Source organism: Molothrus aeneus, chromosome 5 (genome assembly GCF_037042795.1).
Source record: "Molothrus aeneus isolate 106 chromosome 5, BPBGC_Maene_1.0, whole genome shotgun sequence".
NCBI lineage: Eukaryota > Metazoa > Chordata > Aves > Passeriformes > Icteridae > Molothrus > Molothrus aeneus.
The window spans coordinates 24,050,600-24,071,798 of NC_089650.1; the positions used below are offsets into that span (position 1 = coordinate 24,050,600).

At 39.0% G+C, this 21,199-nt stretch overlaps 1 protein-coding gene across 6 annotated transcripts in view; it reads left to right on the plus strand.

The window, feature by feature from the left end:
* ANKS1B (ankyrin repeat and sterile alpha motif domain containing 1B) overlaps positions 1-21,199 on the plus strand; it is a 408,607-nt gene that overhangs the window by 347,216 nt on the left and 40,192 nt on the right. For all 6 annotated transcript variants that reach the window (XM_066549544.1, XM_066549545.1, XM_066549546.1 and 3 more), the window contains 2 exons: positions 11,883-11,990; positions 17,236-17,415. In XM_066549544.1, the coding sequence (XP_066405641.1) occupies positions 11,883-11,990; positions 17,236-17,415 (288 nt within the window). The remainder of the gene's footprint in view (positions 1-11,882; positions 11,991-17,235; positions 17,416-21,199) is intronic.

The following is a 21,199-nucleotide window of genomic DNA, read 5'->3' on the forward strand; positions in this document are numbered from 1 at the left end:
TTTTATGATTCAGAGGATCTTACAGCAGGAACAAGTAAGTTTAAATGTCAGGATTCTTAAAATGAGAAAAAGCTTACACTCTTCTGGGTCCAGATCTGGATCACAAATACAGGAAGAATTAAAAAACCCACATAAATGAGATGTATGCTTGAATAGTAGTCTTTCTAAAACTATATTTAACAGTGACTAAATTTAGGCTTAGTGACTAATTTGAAAAGCCAAAATGTTATTTAATTCTCTAGTACAACTCAGAAATACATTTTAAGTAAGTCATGTGAACATACCCTAGGTGGCTGCATATTAGAACATAGCAAATATGTAGGTTACATTATCATCTAATTGTCCATAATAAGAGTTTTTTTCTCTTTGCTTGTTATTTATTTAAATCTACTCTTCTGATTCATCATTAATCACAGTTCATGTGGTGATTTGGTGTAAAATGCTCATGACAGGATTTCTTGTAGTGAGTTAATGTGATCTGTACAGTAGTGCACGTTTGTGACAAGATCATATAGAAACTTAATTGTCTTCACAATAATGCCTCTGGCTATTACATCTAATACTATAAATTAAGAGATATAAACATACATGTAAACTAATCTCTTATTTTGCTGTAATCCCAAGCAAATGTGGATTTTCGTGGCATTTTTTCTTATCTGAAAGGTGATTATTTAACACTGTAGTAACATTTGTAAAATAGGATTAAAATAGAGTATGATCTTCATAATGCATAAATGGGCTGAATCAGTTATATAAGATTTAATTGAAGAAATGTGAAAGTGATTTATTTTGAAAGTACAGATCACATGAGAATATAATGAGCTCTGAGTATATCACTGAACAGCACTATGGGGGAATAACTTAGGCGGGAGGACAAGAGCTACTGTGTATTTGACTGAACATCAGTCAACAACAGAACACAAAAAAAGGAATGTTGTGCATAGTAGCAAGAGGAGTGTGTTTAAAAACTTGTAGATTTCTGTCCCCTAGCACAGTTCCCTTCATATTTCACCTGGGATAATATGTTTATACATTGTATTCTTTATGTCCACTTAAAACAAACTAGGAAAAGAAAACAAATTTCTATTCTTGGTAGGAGAGTTTTGCAAAATTGTATGCATGTTACAATAAATGACTTGCAGAAGAAAGTAAAACTGTTCATAATGATGAATTCTTTTCCGAAATCAGTGAGGACAGAAGAAGAGATACAGAAGTGACCATTTAGGTTAAATATTAAAAAAAACCATAATTCAAGAATCAGAGGGTTTAGTTGTTGCGTTAAGGATATTTATAATCATAGGATCATTTAGGTAGGAAAAGACCTCTAAGATGATTGAGCCTAACTGTTAAGCTACCAAAGCTAAGTTCAAGTTAATACTGACAAGATATTTGCTGAATTACAATATTTAGAATTATAAAAAGACATGACTAGAGACTGGAGAGATTCTTGACAACATTCAGTGTGGTTTGGAAATCATTATAGATGTGATTCTGGACATCTGACTTCTTGCAGCTTGGGACAACTCTCCTGCAGTTAGCTGAACCCACAGGTTTGATAAGTCTTTTTGGTTTCATGGAGGTCCAAGTATCCCCTCATGTAGCACTCTGCAAAAAAGGACCTGCTGGTGTAACTGCTACTGGTGGGAAAAGTTACTGCTACTGATGGAAAAATTCTTGGAACTGTCTTTCCTTTTTTTGACTTTATTTTATGGGTTGGATGGAGGTAGGATAAAAAAGAAGAAAATCAAAGCATGAGCCATGGAGGTGATGTTTGTCATCCGTTTGAAGAGAACCTTGCTTTTCTGGGGGCTTTTGATAAGGCTGAAGAGAAAAAGGAGAAAGAGTCGAGGTGTAGAAGACATGCTGCTCTACCCTCTATGAGTAGTCAGTCCTGTACAGCCCTTCTCACTGAGAAAATTCAAATAGAATTTGTAGCAAGAAAGCCTTTCCCATGACAACCCATTCATTTGTGGGTTTTGTCAGAATGCTTCATTAATAATGGATCTGCCCAAACTGTGGATTCAGAAGCATGCATCTATATTCTTTTTCATTTATAAAATAACTTTAAGGACAAGAAGTTTGAGATCACCAAAACTTTGCCAGTTTTCAGTGTTATTAAGGAGTTTGGTTTATGTTTTTTTAACCATAGTACAAAATCAGCCTCTTGTTTGGAGATCTCTTCAGTACAGCTTGCTTTGTTCTAATTTGGTAACGTACAAAAATGTTTCTTTCTTAAGCCAGACTAATGTTGAATGTTTAATGAAGGAATCTGCCTAAGATGTGTAAGATCTGAACTGCCTTGTGGTTTCGATCTCTCTCAAATCATGCAGACAATAATCTTTTCTGCTGGAATTTGTTGTGTTGCTCAGAGCCACGTGGGAAGAATTTACTTGAGCTATGGACGAATGAATATTTTTTGCCACTTTATTTGTATCCTTTTATAATGCCACTTTTTGATGGTATTCCTTCCTCCTCTTACCTCAAAGCATGAAAGAAAAAGATATTTTGAGAAATGCTTTTGCTGTCCCCTTGCTGCCCCTGGCAGAGTTAATCCAGCCATCCTGCTGTGCTTATAGAGCCTGTTCTTTCCCACCCATGGTGCTTCCTCCTCACAGATTAAGAGTCAAAGTACAGGATGATGCTGGCTCTGCCTGTGATGTATGATTCTGCTCTGCCATGGTGGCCATTGCCTTTTTTAAGATAAGGACTATCATTGATACTGTTGTGACAGCATTAAGGATACGAACAAAGCCAGGATATAAGGGAGAACTAATAGCTTTTTTAAAGCCATATCATGTATTTGGAAAGTGTACAAGATTTGGGGTTAAGAATCTGGCAAGCAGCGTCACAATCCAAACTCAATGTAGATTAGTCAGAGTTCCTCTTAATTTATTTAAAGTCAGCTAATCAATCAGACTACCTGAAAGAAATCAGTAGACTACTTTAGCTGGAGTTGAGATTAATTGGTAGCTTTTATGTATGCAGTAGCTTCTTCCATTTGGTGTTAAAGGGTGAGGTTGATGAAGGTGGATGGCAACGTGAAACTTGGGGAGAGAGGCTGGCATTTAATTCAACAATTGTTTAGTGAGCAAAGATTACAAACCAAGATGGTAAAGGATGTCTGGAAAAATAATTAGATGGAGACAATTTTTTTATTAATTATTTTTATGCTAAGGTTGTATGTCACAACCTATACTGAGTTTATCAGTTATTCAAAGTTTATTCTTCTAGGGAGTGTCCTTGCTGGAAGAAAAGTGATGAAATTGGTCAGATGGCTGTTCCTGCAGTACAGGTAGAGCAATAGTTGAGGATCCTCTTTACACCATGACATATCTGTTGGTGCATATTCCCTGTAGCTTAATGAAATTAAGATCTTGATAGTAGTGGCATTCCTGGATGGCAAAACACATGGTGCCCCAAAACAAAGTTAAAGCTGCCTATCACCAGCGTGTCACAAAATGTGTTCTTCCTTCAGTGTGCCAAACACTCAACGACAGAGGTATGGCTGGGGGTAAGCAGCCACACTCTGCAGCAGGATCAGTCCACACTTACAGTTGTTAAGACGGGAGCTGCTGAGTACTCAAATGCATGGGCTAATAGACCATGGTTTCTGTTAAAGCATTTGCTTTCTGTCTCTTTGCAGTCTTTTTAATCCTAGCTGCCCTTCTCTTTTGGGTGGTCCATTGTGAAAGAAGCTGCAGTTTCCCTGTAGTGGGTTCATCTTGTGTTTGGCTTGTGCTGCTGTAAGCACAAGCAGCTGCTGAAAATGAAATTTCCACCCCTTCTTCTTTCCTACATCTCTGGCTGTACTTTCCAGCCCATTTACTTGTGCCAATGTTAGCATTTCTGTGATCAAGGAACAAAGGAGATGAGGAGCTGGCCATGCAGAGAGCTGCTCCCTGTCCATATCCCAGGTCCATTTTTGGAGTGAATGGGATCCCAGCAGTGAGATTCCTGGGAGGTCACTCTGCTGCAACTGTTCCCACTGCAGTTCAGAGCCCCTCCTGCTGGACCAAACCCTGGTATTTCTTTCTGCAGATCTTTCTTTTAAGGAAGCAGTTCCACACAGTTTTCATGAGATTTATAGGACAATGCACCTGTATTTTAGCAGTGAATTGGGATGGGTTGTGGCCTCAGCTTCATGCTGTCAGTTCATAGTTGTAGGGTTCTGACATTACCAGTGCTTGTATCAAAGCCTCCAAACACTTTTCAGATTTTTATTATGATAATTCTTTTACAATTTTTCCCCTTAAAAAGTGGTAAATATTAACATTACCAGTAGAACAATAATGCATTGTCATGTTCGTAACTCTGGGATATATACTGCTGTAAGGGATGAGTACATTTTGGATTGCTGTATGTCCAGTATGAACCACTCCATAGCATGCTGGACTGTGTCCAGAGAAGGGCAGTGAGCTGGGGAAGGGTCTGGAGCACAAGTCTGATGGGGAGTGGCTGAGGGAGCTGCGGGTGTTTGGTCTGGGGAAAAGGAGGCTCAGGAGGGACCTTACTGACCTCTACAACCACCTGACAAGGAGGCTGTAACCAGGTGGGGGCTGGCCTCTTCTCCCAAGTTACAAGTGACAGGACAAGAGGAAATTACCTCAAGCTGCAACAGGGGAGGTTTAGTTTGGATATTAGGAAAAAATTTCTTCACCAAAACCATTGTCAAGCACTGGCACAGGCTGCCCAGGGAAGTGGTGGAGTCACCATTCCTGAAGATATTTAGAAGACATCTAGATGTGGCACTTAGGGACATGGTTGGACCTGGCAGTTTCAGTTCTGTGGTTGGACTCGGTGGCCTTAAGGGCCTTTCCCAACTTAAATGATTTCCATGATTCTGTGGCTCTATGATAGCAGAGCCAGAATGAAGCCACAGCCTCTGTGCATAGATCTGGCTTGGACTTTGATCTGGCTTGAATATCTATTCAGGAGTGGAATCAATGCTTTTAATGTGAATGTTTTACAATACAGAAAAATAGTTTCATTAAACTGAAATGATTATGATGCAATAGTAATTAGGTCTTCATGCATACATCTGGTAACTGGCAAATATACTGAGAAGCTAGATCTGTTCTGAATAGCATTTCTTTAACAACATTACTTCTGATCCTCAGTCCAGGTTCTTCTCTCCAGTGTTTGGGTTTTTCTTGTGTATGTTGATAACAGTATTTCTGCAATCATTTTATATCTAAATAATGCTGATTTAAAAGAAAAATAAAAAAAAACATAGAGGGACTTCCATTAAACTCTAGTAGTAGAAGATATTACACCATCTTAGGTTCTTCACTATTTTTGCTGCAATTTTTATCAGATTATATAATTGCATTATATAGAAATAAACAATTTCCAATCCTAATATATTAATATCTTTATAATTAACTGATAATATTCATACATTGCAGAGCCTACCTTTTCATGACAGCCTTGGTTAGGATGGTGAGCTAGAGTAATCTGCTTTTTTACTCCAGACAGTGAATGGCTGTTTGCTTCTTCTGATACAGTAAAAACTCTTATTACTCTGTGTTATTAGAAGGTTTTTTAAAAAAGCCATTTACTTAGTAGAAAAGTGTCCCATTCTTTAAATGGGCTTGAATGTTTGGGTTTTTTTTCCTTTTGCTTGGAATTAAGTCTGCAATGAAAATAGATCAAAATCAGAAAAAAAGGATCCATTTTAGAGCTATTAAAATTTTCTATAGAGATTTTATTTCATCTCTTATTTCTCATTACATGAGCTGTATTTCATGCTTGTGTACAGATTAATGTGCTTTGCTGATAATTGCCTATTAAAAATAGATAAATAAATTATTAGCTCATTATGAAATGTGTTATAGTACCAGTAACTTTAATTATAATTTATCTGCTGTGTAAGTAATCCTGCAAAATGTTGTGGGATAACATATTGGTACTGCAATTGCTCTCCTGTAGTGCCACATGATTAACACTGAAGACCTCAAGGAGTAAGTGCTTCTGGTCTCTGTGTCCACACATTCTTCAGATCTGATCTGAACCAGTAACTGGATCTACCATTAGCTCAACACACAGGTGAAAATGCAAGTCCTCAGTGGAGGGAACAATCTGTATTCTAGCACACATTTGGGAATGTGGTCCACCTTTCAAATTCTCTAATATTTTTTCTACTTACTTCCTGTGAAAATGGAATGCTTTCCTTTATGTACAGACCTGCTTAGTGCTTGCCATTTTGCACATAAATAATATTTTCAGCCCTTCCTGTTAGAATAGGTAATCATTATTGTAACAATCTTGGTGTTTGTATGTACAACAGATCTTTAGGATTTCTGATTTATAGGGGTTTGAGACTAATGTGACAAAAATGCACATATGTAATGTTTATCTTTACATCTGATGCTTGTAAAATGATTGAACTGTGACTTATTTCTTAAGAAGCTGTGTATTTAACTTTTTAATTAAAAAATTGTTTTTAAGAAACAGTCCAGCATGCAACCTGAGACGCGTCCTCAGGAGTCAAAGTGGCCAGCTATCAGTTTCAGCCAAGTCTTATTTCACTGCATTTTACTGCGTTTTTAAAAGGAAATATTAAATAGATTTTTTTTCACTGAAATATTAATGTTTATTGATTACAAGCACAAAATTACTGTTACTATTTTTACCTTTAGTGGAGCCAAAATACTAGCGCCTGGTATTTTCTGTTAGCAAATTTGGAAAACACTTTAATGATAAAAATGGCTTGATTGGCCAAGTCAGGACAAAGTCTTTCCTGAGAACCCCTACAAAAAGTAATGAATTCTCTCAGTCTGACCTGGGGTGGCAGTGGCTAGTTTACTTGGAGGAAATTCTTGGCCTTTGCCTTCTCAATGCCCTTAAATGGAAATCTGCATCTCAGTAATTCATTTGAGTGATAGGGGACCAAACAAACATCAGTTCCTCATGATAACATCTAGAAATGGGACTTGCAAGACAGTCATTGGCCTTTGTGAAATTGTGTCATCAAGTCAACTGGCATCGGTTTCCAGTTGGGTAATTAATTCCAGAGCATTTTGACATATATTTCATATCCTTATGATGTGAAATCATTATGATATGAAATAACAAGTCTCTTACAGGTGTCTTCTTAGGCATAATAAACACTTGCTTCCCCTGCAAATGTGGACACCAGAGGAGCTGCAGCAAGCCTCTGGCCAGCAGGATGCTTTGGTGCTTTTCTGTTGCCATGTGCTGAGAAAGAGCATAAAGTATCCCCGTGGGAAAAATGCAATAGAAGTCTGATATGATTTGACTGGATTTGGCTTTGTCTGGTGCTGCTAAAGCCCCTGGGCATGCACAGAATCACAGAGTGGTTTGGGTTGGAGGGGGCCTTGAAGAGCACCCAGTTCCATGCCCCTTGCCATGGACATGCCACTTGCCACTGGATCAGGTTGCTCAGAGCCCCAGCCAGCCTGGCCTTGAGCGCTTCTAGGGATGGGGCATCCACAACTCCTCTGGGCAACCTGCTCCAGTGCCTCACTATCCTCACTGTAAAGAATTTCTTTTTAATATCTAATCTAAACCTGCCCTCTTTGAGTTTAAGTATCATAGATTACTTGGGCCTATTTAATTTTCAAAATATACCAATTATTACACCAAGTAATCTTGGTCAGTATGCAGAATATAGAGGTTTTTTACCTTTTTTGTTAGTTTGGTGGGTTTTGTTTGTATGTTTGTTTTAACTGTTAACATTGACAGCAGTTCTGTGGTTAAGATCTGTAAAATTGATGCTGAAAATTTATACAAGTAAGTTTAATCCTTTTGTAATTTTCAATTCCATTGGTCAGGTGAGCAGTACAGTTGATCTGGGGTCACTTTCTGGCTCTTCTGGGCCCTGCCATGTTTTAGGATTAGCCCTGTGGGGCAGCATTGTGGCAGGAGAGGGGTAATAATCAAAAGTATCCCTTAATCTGTAATTCCAGATAGCTTGGAGTTTATTCCAATATGACCAGCAGTAAAATGGTTAATATTTTGATTTTTAGCAAGTGTTTTGAGCTGTTTTCTTGCAGAAATAGGAAGATCCCACTTTTTTGGTTTGCATTTACTTTTTTTCCTCGAATTCTGGTGTCTGATGCTGCTACTGGAGAATCACTAGCATTGTTCTGATCACTCTTCAATTTTATATTTTGTAGGTGGTTCCTAGTGTCCAGTTGCTGCTACACAATTAGTCCAGACCTCTTGTGCTATTATGATCCTAATTTTAGTCCATACAAATTTTTTTCAGATTATTCCAAAAGAAGGAGAATTAATGTCTTGAATTTCAGTACTCTTTGTAATATTCTGGAAAAAAAAATAGAATCATACAGTATTGAATATTTTTATTCAATTAGAGAAAAGATCAGGCAGAAGAATGTTGCAGAAATAAAGCTCATTTTTAGGTGGAATAACTTGTTAATTCCAGCATTTGCGCATACACAGTCATCAGGGAGTTATTGGGCTACATGTATCTTTTGAAACATCTGTCAACTAAGCCAGAGATCTAAATGCAAAGTGTTACATTGGCTATATTTGTGGATTTCTTACATTTCCTAGTGGAATTTCATTTTGTATGCTAATCATTGCAGAGTACAGAAGTAAAAATAAGATTAAATTTTTGTGCATGTGTCAGTGCTTTGGATGAATGACTTGCCCCATTCTCTTTTAATTGTACTGCAACATCAAATACGTGCAATGGAGTAATATCATTCTTGTCTCAGGTATCCTGCCATCAGTGTGGAAAGAAGCATGTCATGTACATGCTTCTTTTTTTTTTTCCTTTTGTCCCAGTGATGAAATAACATACTGTGGACAGCCTTGAGCTACTCTGAACAGTTTGACAACATGTTGTTGCTGATTCCACACTCATTTCATTGTTGTGTAGTAAGTGGGCTACAATCCATTTGACAAAATGCCTCACTGCATGACACTTATGTGCGCTGTATTGACTGTATTCAGTGTTAGTTCAGTGTTCACTGTAACCTGATTTATAGAAATTATTTACCAGGAAAGCTAACTTGTGGGCTGTTTTAGTGCAAGACTTTCAACTGTAACATATTTCTATGGTACTGCTTTAGGCAGCTGTAGCATTCCACACTGTTGACCTATATTTGTGATATTTGACATTTTTGATAAATACTGTCAAGGATAATCCATCACAGGACGAGTTTCCGGAGTTTCAGGATGTTTGTTAAACCATCATAACTCAAATATAGAAGTGTTTCAGAAAACAGTATTTTACATTGGGAAACAGGTTTTCCAAGTAAGAAAATTGCTAGGGAGTAATTTCCAGAAGAATACAGCTGTCTTCAGTTAATGGAGTATGTGCTCCAGATGAGACTGGGATGCAGCTGCCTGTTGCCTGGGGACCATATGTTTCTGTAGGTTGCATCGTTAACTCCCTCCCATTCACATTTGGGGCAACCACCATTATAATAGAAAAAAAAAAGTGAAGTAAGCTTAGCAGTGCCTGTGGTGTTTAAATATCTTTATTACCTTCCAATTGGGAACAGTTTTTGAAATAATTCAGTCATTGAGACCTGTCTGCTGATCTCTTATGTGTGTAGTCCCTCAAGACCCATGCCTTGTTCTCTCCCATTGTTCGACAGCTCTGTGAAGTCAAAGAAAATTGCTTTGTATGGTTTGATATAGCTAATAAGGCAGTCAGAGTGCTGAGGACCTTGAAACAACCCAAAGAACTTTTAAGCTTGGCTTAAAAATCTCTGGATAAATGATCTTGTTGATGGGGAAGCATTATGAAAAAAGCAAGTTCACTGAAGTGCATTACTTGAGTAATGTTTAAAGCAGCTGTGGTTCATTCACGTGTTTCACAAAGTTAAATACAGAGATAAGCTGTGCACCCTTCTGTTTAACACTCGGTGTAAACTGAATACATAACTAAGTCTCCTGCATGCCTCAGGCATTTCTCTGTTGCTGCCTTATCTCAGCTTTGCTCGTGCTTCTCTAGATTTAGACTGAAAGGACAGCACATAGCAGGGTGGTTTGTGGGACCGCAGCTTGTGCCCGCTGCTGAGCTGCAGGGTCTGCAGCAGCCCTGTGAGCTGCCTCTCAGAGGAAGGCCTCCATCTGCTCCATGTCATAGCCCATCACTCTGGAGGCGTGGGCAGCAAAGAGGTTATTGATGTTCAACAGTATCACATAGCACAGAGACGTCTAACAGAGGAAACGTGCACGTGGATGGGTAGGCATGGATACTGGAATAATGACAGCGTGTTGCTGTACCGTATTTTGAGATCCTGCATTTAAGAGATGTAGCAGGGGAGTTGCTGGGGTTTGGGTTTTGTTTGTTCTCATGAATTGCAGTTCTTAGTGCTACCACTTAAGCTGAGGTAGTTGTTCATTTAAGATGCAGCATTTCCAGGTTTTTTGGGGACTATTACTTTTTCTAGGTTGAGTGAGAACTTCCTCTCAGCTGAAGGGTGTTGACACACGGTGGTCCTAAATATAGTGGGAAGTACTGTTTTCTGAGAGGGAATGGAGGCAGCTCTGGAGTATGAAACCACATGTACAGTCTGGAGGAGTTATGTAAGGACACTGCTGTTTGCAGAGCAGAGGCTTTGCTGCTACAATTAGTGCTGCTATACACTCTACACTACAGCCATTGTAGCCATTAAAGAATACCATTGAAATATGCTTTTTTCCCCACTAATACTTAAAATTTCCAACTGGCTGCTTCTGTTCTCCCTCTTTGCCTGAGAGCAGTGGTTTTGTACGAGGCAAGGACACAGAGAAATACAAATGAGAGGAGTAGTTGCTGTAAATTAGGGGCAACTTTTTGGCAGTGTTCTGGGAGTTTGGACAAGCATGAGGTGTGTGAATGTATCCACTGATGGACCCGTTTCTGTGCAACAGAGATTTTGCATCTGATAAAGTAATATAACTTCAGGGTAAAAGTTTGTCCACCCGGTGTTTCTTACACAAGGATGATTCTACATAATAACACAAACTGTATGAGATATTTGGAGATTACTTTGTGTGAATCTACACGTACAGGTAACCAAGGGCAACCCTCAAACCACAGCCAAAATGCAAAGGATGAATTTATTTCATTACCTTGCTAACCACACCAGGTGACAGAGGGACAGGGACATGGCTCCATTCTAGCTGGCAGGAGGGGAGGGGAGGGCAGGGCTTCTGCCTCTCTATAACACAAGGTTTCCCCCATGTCTGTGAGAGTGTGTTATCTCTCCACAGGACTTCCACTTCTCAAAACAGGCAGAGTATGAACAACATTCAGCATAATAAATGGAGTTTTCCCACACCAACAATTTTAGCATTCCCAGCTGCAAGGTGACTTTGAGAGAAACTATTCCCTCCTCCTCTGCCAAATCTTGCAGTTTTAAGCCTTTCCTAGCAACACTGTTAAAGGCATGGTTAATAGATTTAGAAGTTGTAACATTTACTCACACTACAATTCCTTTTTTCACTTCTTGCCTCCTCTAAGCATTCACTGGCTGTTTCTCTCTCTTTTCCTCATCCATCCCATGAATCACTTTAATCCTCATCACTCACTGTTTGCATGCACCTTTGCATTTCCTTCTCCAGTCTTCTCATCCCCTTCCCTTTTTTCTTCCTGCTCTTCTGCCTTTTTCTCATTTCATTTTTGTTTCCTCTTTACTCATGTTTGAGTCTGTTTTTTTGCAGTTTTTCGCACCTATACATGCTCTAGTTTCTTCCTTCATTTTACAGTGTTTTTCCTCTGATCTCACCTCTCATTTTCTCTGCTGATTGTTTGCCTTGCACAGTTCCCTGTCTGCTCAGCCTGTCTAAAGGACTAATTTGTTAAAAGGTTTAAAGAGAAAATGGCTTCAATCTGAATGGATGTTCAGGTAATGGTTGCCATGTGCTCTTTTAATGATGGATTTTTGATATTATTTCAGGTCTTAAAAATTAGCTTGATTGGCCACCGGAAGCGTGTTCTGGCATCTTTGGGAGACAGGCTTCACGAAGATCCTCCTCAGAAACCACCTCGGTCAATAACCCTCAGGGTGAGTCTCCATGAACATTTGTTTGCATTTCTTGACAAGTCAGCAAGGGTTTAATAAGCCTCACATGAAAACAATGGCTGCTTTGAGTGTGGTTCAACTTACCTCCCTTCAGAGTTGTACATTATGGACACCTTAGGCTGACCTGCTCTGTCACACCTCCCCGTGTGGCCAGCAGAGATATACTGACATTTTTACAGGATGATCCATTTTCAGATGTCTGCCTTAGGATGAGATAAGTAGAATCTTAAGAGTATCAGCTTATCTTTGCTAAGGAAACTAGCTCAGGACCAGGGATGTAAAAGATGCATGTCTTCAGTTGCCCACAGGATTCCCAGCCCAGCTGATCAATACTGCAGGAGAGTTACCATTTTCCTTTCATGTTTTCAAATGTTTGCACTTACTTTTCAGACATATGCTTTAAGCTTTTTTTAAGGAGAACATCTTGAAAGTGTTGAGATAAAAATGCCATTAAGGTGTCTCTGTATATCAAAAGTTTCATCATGTTTTTAATTTTTATTTGTATTCCCTCTTTCAGAAACCTTGTTGCAGTGTCCCTGGGGTTTTTCCACACTTGACCACATTTAATCTCCTCTCATTACACTACCTTCACTCAGTGTCTCCAATCCAATGCCTTTGCTTACTTGTTGTCTGCTACTCTTACCAAGTTGTGGTCTGACGGCCACTTCCTACTGGGTTCTCTCCAACAGAGTTCATAGCAACATTTTTATTTTGATATTTTAGGTCACACCTTTCGCATTTGATTGGATCCTATTATTTTCATGGGGCTGCATTTCTGACAGGAATTTTGTTTGGGATTAAATTTCAAAATGTCAGAGGGTGTCTGTGCTCCCAATTTAAATTTCCTGGTGTAAATAGAAATACAGAAAGACAGAATGAGGGCTTATTTTTAAGTGTATTTAAAATTTCTATGACCGGCCTGTTTTCACCCTGCTTATTCTCAGATGCCCCATACAGACATTTTAGATCCAGGCCCTCAATTCAAGCTATTCCCAATGCCATATTTAAAAAGGTCTGACAAATCTGTAATGTGCTCTAAGGCACATTGCATAAATGTGTGGATGTTTTTCTTGTATTTTATATTTATGTATTTTGTGAATGATTCCTGATGCATGGCAGGTGTTAAAACACTCCAAGGAAACAGAAATAGATAAAAAGGCAGACTTTTTTGCTGAATGCCTTCAATACTCTGGACTGGATAATTAATTCCTACTCAGCAAGTGGGAAGGTTTCCACAGGCCACATCTTGGTCAGGACTGTATATTCTCAGTTAATATGGAAGAGAAAACTGGATGTCCTCCATCTGTAGTCAAAATGATAAAAAGTAGTCTGCTGCTGCACAGCTAGAGTTACTGATGCGGGCCAGTGCTAAATGTCATTTATCACCTCTTGGAACTGGAGTCTTCACAGAGAATCCCAAAGAGGAGGACATGCATTTGGAATGGAGTTTTTCTTTCCCATCAACTGCTACTATGCCATTTCACACGAAACAAAGACATAGTGTTGAGTTTGTAGTCCACAATAATTTGTGTCTTGAAAATTGGCTGAAATAAACCATCTGCTGCTGCTGTAAGATTGATTTATATAGAATCACTGAACAGTTTCATTAGAAGGGACCTTAAAGATCATCGAGTTTCAACCCTCTCTGCCATGGGCAAGAGCACTTTCCACTAGATAAGGCTGCTCTACATCAGTAGAAAAGGTAGTTTCTTATTTAAAGTCTACTTTTAAGTTCCCCAGCTCAAGCTAAGCAATGCTAATGCTTCATCTTTTTTGTCTGTTTTTGTATTAGCTTTTAAAATATTTCAAAGTAGAAGGTTAACTATTGATAAAAAACAAAAATTCCTTAAAATCTTAAAAAGATCCACAACATATGTTATTCTCTGTTGTGTTACTGTGTAACACTATTTTGATTTCAAATATACTATATTCAAATATATATATGTTATATATATCTATTGCATATATATAGACACAGACACTATACAAATATACTTTTCTATACACAAAAGTATAGAAATTGTTGGATCTTGGGTTACCTAGGCAATCTTGCTTTCTTTCCTTGAATGCATCTTTTCCTTGAGTAATCTTTAATTACAGGACCAGTTTCCATGTTCTTCATGGGAGCCCTTCCTCACCCAGTCAGCACTGAATGCTGGAATTTTAACTAAAGGACCAACAATTTCGGCAGAAAATTTGGAGAAGAAGTGTTGCAATAGTTATGATATTTTAAGACAAGAATTTGTTCACTGGAGAGAATTTCTGGTTTCAGGTTAGACAAACATCTGTGGGACATGAAGTGTGCTCAGGCAGCTTGGGAAAGGATCTCTTGAGCTCCCTTCCAGCCCTGACCTCTGTGGTTCCAGGTGTACATGAGCAGCAGGTCTGAGAGGGAATGAGGCAGATTTTATAGTGAAATATGTGATCAGACACCCCTGCAGGCCATGTGTCCTTGCACTCACAGCTGGGTGGAAACACAATATGGGTATCTGGTGACTAACAGCAGCGTGGCACTGAGGCCATGGGAGCACCTGCAAGGGTATCCATGCCTGGTCTGCAGCTTTGTTTAAGGAGGTGAAAAGGTGGGTATGGAGTGAGGAAGAAGAATGAAGGAAGAATGGGAGACAGGCTCATGATTAAAGGAATAAATGTACCTATGAAACTATAGACTTACACCTGGTTTTGCCACAAAAAACTTGGATAATTTGTGTTATTTAATTAATTGCCTCCTAAACAGACACTAATTGTATGTTACTGACAATCTACATATTTGATTGGAGCCTTGAGTCTGATTTATACAAGTGCTGAGTACACAGTGCTGAAAATTAGATAAACAGACATGGAGTTTGGAACTCAAGCACTTGGGAAATGGAGCAATAGATGTTGTAATTGAGTGAGTGGTACTTTCTAACCTTTGTTGTCTGTGTGTCTCTGGTCACCCACACTAAAGTAGTGATTATGAAATGCCAGAAGTCACAGGTGTGGTGAAAATTAATTGATTGACATTTGTAAAGCACTTATGAGCATCATGACTACAACGATATTAATCATCTTATCTTCAGAGCAGGATTTAGAAAGGGTTTAGGAGAGAGGTTTGGGGCCATGAAACGAGGCAAGAATAAAATACTGACTACATGTTAACTAATGATAACACGGTGCTGAGTAGATGACAACACGCTGCACAGTTGAGGATCCATCTGTGCTGTGAAGGACAACTTTGAGAAAATAGCATAAAATTGTACAATGACATACTGTTCCATAATGCAGAGGCACAGTAATTCTTTTTCTTCTTGAGTTGGTAGTTTTGTCTGTATTGCCTTGCCAGCAATCTTCCAATATAGATCTCAGAGTGAATTTCCTCCTCATAAGCAGTTTGATAAAATATGAAAAGCTCCATGAGGGCTGGAATCTCTATGTTCATCTGTCACTTTGATACACTGGTGGTCCTGCAACAGCGGGTGAATCCTGATCAGAGCAGAGAGAGGTTACCCTCCTGGCTGAAGCAGCAGGTAGCACTCACTAAAGAGGATCTTGTTTGGTGCCCATGTACTCAGGTTATTTTCAGAGCAGAGGTGTGTGTGCACCATGTTGTTAGAGGTGTGTGCCCAGGGAGGGTGGGTTTTAAAGGTTTTATGCCTCACCAAACCTACTGAGCATGTGCAGAATACAGCTTTCCAGAAGCTTTTAACTGGGCCAAATGTAGGTGGATTTTTGTGAAGGAGGGAAAAGATTATTCCTAAGAGGAAAATACTCTTTTCTTTGCCCTGGGAAATGTCAAGTGCTTGTCTCAGATCATAGAAAAACCAGAGAATTTTTTAAAAAAATTAAAATCCCAGTTAATTAAAAATTGCTAAAGAACTATATTTTCCTAACATTTTTCTTGTTGGCAACATGAAAAATACTAATCCATTACTGTGATTGCAAGGACTAATGTGACACAGACTCCTACACTTCAAATATTGACATCAGGCATTACTATGACTTGAACTTTCTATTTGGAAGAGATTACAACTCTCTGATTTCTTACACCAGATCTTGTTTCTTAACAGCATGGAGTAAAGTACCTTGATGCTTTTCAGAACTGGGCTTGCCTCAGTGTAATAATGCATGAATCATCCATTTTAATTCTCTCTTTAAATAAAAAGGCAGAACTTTTTTACCTTCCACACTGGAGCAGGTTTTTGTTTGCTCCACCATATTCAGGTCTCCTCTTGTTGCTGAGTACTGAAATAGAGCATTGCAGCAGCAGGTGGTTTAGGGAAGGTCTGCACTGAGCAAACCTGCTCCCGGGTACGTTCTGCCAGTACCCTACATCCCGAGAGAGGAGCATTTCCCATTCAGTTGCTGTGAGAGTGTTTCCCTGCTCACACTGGGCAGTGCACTGTAGCTCCCTGCTCCTGCTGATGGAGCTCCAAGAGAGTGTGGAACACTGGACCTGGACACCAGTTTGTAGCTGGTTGAACAAGAGATGTCATGTGCATGAGACTGGGTGTTTCCAAGCATACAGCACCATGCCTGGCTGTGGGCAGTGTGGTGGCAGATCCTGGTGCAATATATGCCAGGAGCACCTGTTTATTTATTAGGTGGCACTTACGTATCAATTCTGTGTGGTAATGGCACACAGACTGATACAAGGTTACAGTCCAGTAGAGGTAAGGAGAAAAGCCAGGTAAAATATTTGTGCTCTGATGCTTTCATGCATTCCAGGAGTTGGTATTTAGCTTGTGTCTGATATCTGGTACTTCAAGTTAAAATGGATGTTCTGCAAGACCTATAAAAACTGCAACAAAATGTCTATCCTGTGTAAATGGGCATGTGTTTTTTTTTTTCCAGCAAGAGGTGTTGCTAGTGTTCAAATCACTTTCACTGCTCAGAAGTGGTGAGAATGCATTTCGTCTTACAAATAGCTAATCCTAAATAATGGCTTTATTTGGGCCTTGACAAGAAGTAGCTCACTGTTTTATCTCTAGGAGAGAGTATATATTACACAAGGAGCTTTTAGGGAGGAAATTTGCCACTAGTACATGTAATCAGTGAACTATTTTTCCTTCTACATGGGCTCTGCACTTCAGGTAGCAAATCTCAAAAGTTCATCTACAATAACCTCTACTGCAGGAATTGTTCCATAAGTTTTTAGTGTGAGAAATTCAAATGCACTTTTAAATGTGTGATTTGAAGTCAGCAGTATGCTGTTCTTCTTATGCTGCATTTTTCTTTCTCTGTCCAGGAACCCAGTGGTAACCACACTCCTCCTCAGTTGTCTCCATCACTTAGCCAAAGCACTTTCACTACTGGTGGCTCCCTGGACGTTCCCCACATTATCATGCAGGGCGATGCAAGGAGAAGAAGAAATGAAAACTATTTTGATGATATTCCCCGGTCAAAGCTGGAGAGGCAGATGGCACAGGTAGGACTAAAACCAGTGCCGTTAAAAGGCTGGGCCTTGCTGCTCTTGGTTACAGGACTAATCCTGACCACAGCAGAGGGTTGTATATGAAGGCTGAGTTGTAAACAACAAAGGTTGACAATTTTTCCAAGCTGTCTGTTCCAGCTCTCTATATTTCAAGTAGTGTAAATTGATGTGTTGGTGTACAACCTCTCCTCAGAGGCAGAGGTCTGAGGTTGTTTAGATGCATGGAGGCTGAGATGAAGGTGGCTTCTGTGCACCAGAGTGTGCAGTCTTCCCCCAGCACTGACTCTGCCCCTCATTTTCATAATAAGGTGCAGATTCCTGAAATTCTGAGCAATGTAGATAAAAGTAAGCTTGCATCAGTTCACTGCTGGAAACTCAGAGGACTTGAAGAGTGATGATTGCATTTATTAATGGAAAGGGTCAGCATTCTGCAAAACTGTGATCTAGGGATATATTTTGATTATTTAAAAATAAGATTTAACTGTGAAAAAATTATTTGAATAGCATTAGACTCAACTGGGTGTTAAATCAAGCTGCTCATGAAAGAAAGCTTAAGGTGGCCTCCATGTCTAAATTTTTTGCATCCAACCACTGAAAGAGTACTGATAACTTTAAGTTAAGCATACTCTGAGTGATGCCACAGAACCATAGAACTATGTAGGATGGAAAAGACCCTTAAGGTCTTCAACTCCAACACTTAACTCAGCACTGCCATGTTCACCACTAAACTATGTCCCAGAGAGCCACACCTACATGTTGTTTGAACAATTCCAGGGATGAGGATTGAACCACTTCCCTGGACAGCTCACTCCAATGCCTGACCACCCCATTCAGAGAAGAAATTTTTTCTAATATTCAATCTAAAGCACAGTAAATTATGCATGGAGAGTCTGTTGGTGAAAATGCTTTAGAATGAGCTCAACTGGTTTTCATTGATACCTATGATGATGAAAGACAGCCAGGTCTTGTGCTGCATGCTGGAAACAGGACTTTGATTTGCTGTCAGAGGCAGATGGGCAGCCAGGGCAGTTTCTGGAGCAACTCATTCCACGAAGGACCAGGTTGCTGCATGCTTCCCTGCATGAAGCTTCCCAGCAGTGGCTCTGCCTGCCACAACCCAAAATAGAGGCTCTGTCCAAAATGCAGCCTCAAAATGGAAACAGCTATGCAAATAACTGTATCATAATGAACAAAAGGCTGCAGTCTGTCAGCTAATTACATGAACAAGAAGTAATTAAATAAAAACAAACAAAGCGAGGTGCTGCCATTACCTGGGAACACAGAAGGAAATTGAATTTCATTTGTTCAGAGGACATTTCTAAGGAAGTGAAATTGCATTTGGTTGGGTGGGGCTGTAGCCTTGCCCTTTTTTAATCTAATTTTCTGCTATAAAATTTTCTTGTACAGAATTAAGGAGAAAGTTGCTGAGTGAATGAGCTTGTTTTCAAACCAAAGTCTGCTGGACTTTGTGGCAAGAATATGGTTGAGCTGAAGTCCAGCAAAGAAAAGACAGGTTCTTAACATGAAAATATTTCTTGAAGGTCATGAAATTTAGGTGTTTGAGCATAAAATGCACACTTGCTTGTGGCTGAATACACTGATTTGTCGAATTAGTTCATTTTATCACTTTGCTACAAATCCCTATACTTGCTACCTCTTTTACTCACTAGCATTGAAGACAAAAAACAAAACAAAACAAAAAAACACCCCTATGCTTACAATTCTTTCTGACTCCGTTTCACTCCTTTGTTTTACTGATATTCCCAAGAGGTATGGCATGCTCTAATAAATGACACCAGGAGATTTTCTTTGGGTTGTTGAATACTGCATTTCCAGAAGGACTGATATGATACATGTCCAAAGAGAAAACTGAACAGTTATTACTTACACCACTCCAAACTCCTGTACAACCAATTAAGTGCTTAAGGGATTTTTTTTTGTTGGTGGGGGTTTTGGTTGGTTGGGTGGGTGAGTGGATGATTGGTTTTTGGGGTTGTATTTTTTTTTTTCCTTGTGGTTTTTGGGGTTTTTTTGGTTGGGTTTTTTTTCTGTTGTTGTTGTGGGTATGTACCCACTGAATGGATGACTTCAGTGCCTACTTTCTAATTTTAACCATTGAATATAGCTGTCATCCTTTGGGACTCCAAAGGGGAAAATGGATTCAGATTAAATCCATAAAACGTGGTTTGTGTTGTTCCCTGAACTCCAATCTGTTTGAAGTCTTTTTCAGCTCTGCCCCCAAATTCTGCATTCCTGATGTATGTAAAATTCCCTTTGACTTTAATGGGAAAGTCAATGACTCCCTCTGGTGATCGTTCTCAATAAATTGGATTCACCCCATTAAGAGGCTAATCAGGGATTTCTTCAACCATTCTAGCCCAAAAATAGATTTTTAAATTTATTTTGTACAATGTGTGCTCTGCCAAAATGAACTATATTTCCTTCAGTCTTTTCCCCCAAAGCCTCTTTGAAATTAAAAGTAAAATAATTGTTTCTGCAAAGCAAAGGAGATCCAACTGATATTTAACATAAACCTTCTGCTCTGTATGTTGTGGGTTTTTTTGGGGTTTTTCTTTCATCTAGCAACTTTCTCCTTGCAGTTTGCTGGTTCTTTTGGCTTGTGTCAGATCAGCAACAATTTCTGAACTGATACCAGTCCAGCTTCCCAGCTACAATACTTTTCACATACAGAATGATCTAGAGGGATTATTTGAATTGCTTTGAGAATGTTCTTTTGTCTTAACCCTTTCTTTGCTAGGCTGTTTGCATGCTGCTGTATGAATCTGCATGTGTACTGGATGCTATAGTTCACAAATGCGCATAAATGGATGCTGTGGTGTTTTGGAAGTTTTAGGTCTGTTCTGGATGATGAGATTAGTGATTGTTTTTATGGCCTTGAAGAGAGAGGTCAACATGGTATTGTGAACTTATTTGTTGTATTGCTTTCATGAACTTGATTTTATTTAAAAAATGTTAGAATAAGACTATCTTATCCTTAATTTAAAATATAAAATCTGAAGCTGTTTTGATGAAAGTGGATATTTCCATCTTTACTATGGCCTGTGTTTCCACTAAACTGTTACAGGGAGTCATCAATCATGTTGATCTTTGCATCAATCAACCAATATTTCTTAAACAAGGAGCACCGCAGTTTAAATCTGTTTTCTTAGATGTGTTTAAACAGTTCTCCAAACCATAATCAAATCTGCTTGTAAATAATACAACTCTTTGTTTCCTGGAGGAAGCACTGATTTAAATTTACTTAATGTGGGTGGTTTTGTCTCAAGGCCAGCATGTACCTTCATTTACAGTTCCCTAGCAGACTATTTGTGCCCTAAGGAGAAGATTGTGATATAAACAATGAGTCTAACCAATTTAGATTCCCCAGTGGAATAGGTTTGGTCATCCAACTCCCCCATTGATCATCCAGCTCCAAAAGTCTGTGATGTCTGGTTGTATAAATCATAACTGCCAAAATGGTAATACAGGAGGTTGTGAGATGGTTTGTTTTCCAAAGAAAAAGTAGAAAAAAAATCTAGGAAGAAATTAGTAGTCTGAGTCATCATTAGCTGTGGATGTTGAATTTTGAGCCTGCGAACTGCAGGTTAGTATGATCAAATTAACGTAGTTTAAAATAGCTGAGGTTGTTCTTAAGATTGCCTAAACCTTTAAAATAGAACTGAAATCATGCAGGCAAAGCTTGAGTACTTTGGAACCAAAATTGATAGGAGGAGGAGTCCCATTGAAGGGATTGGGCTCTTCATTCACCCCTGAAATA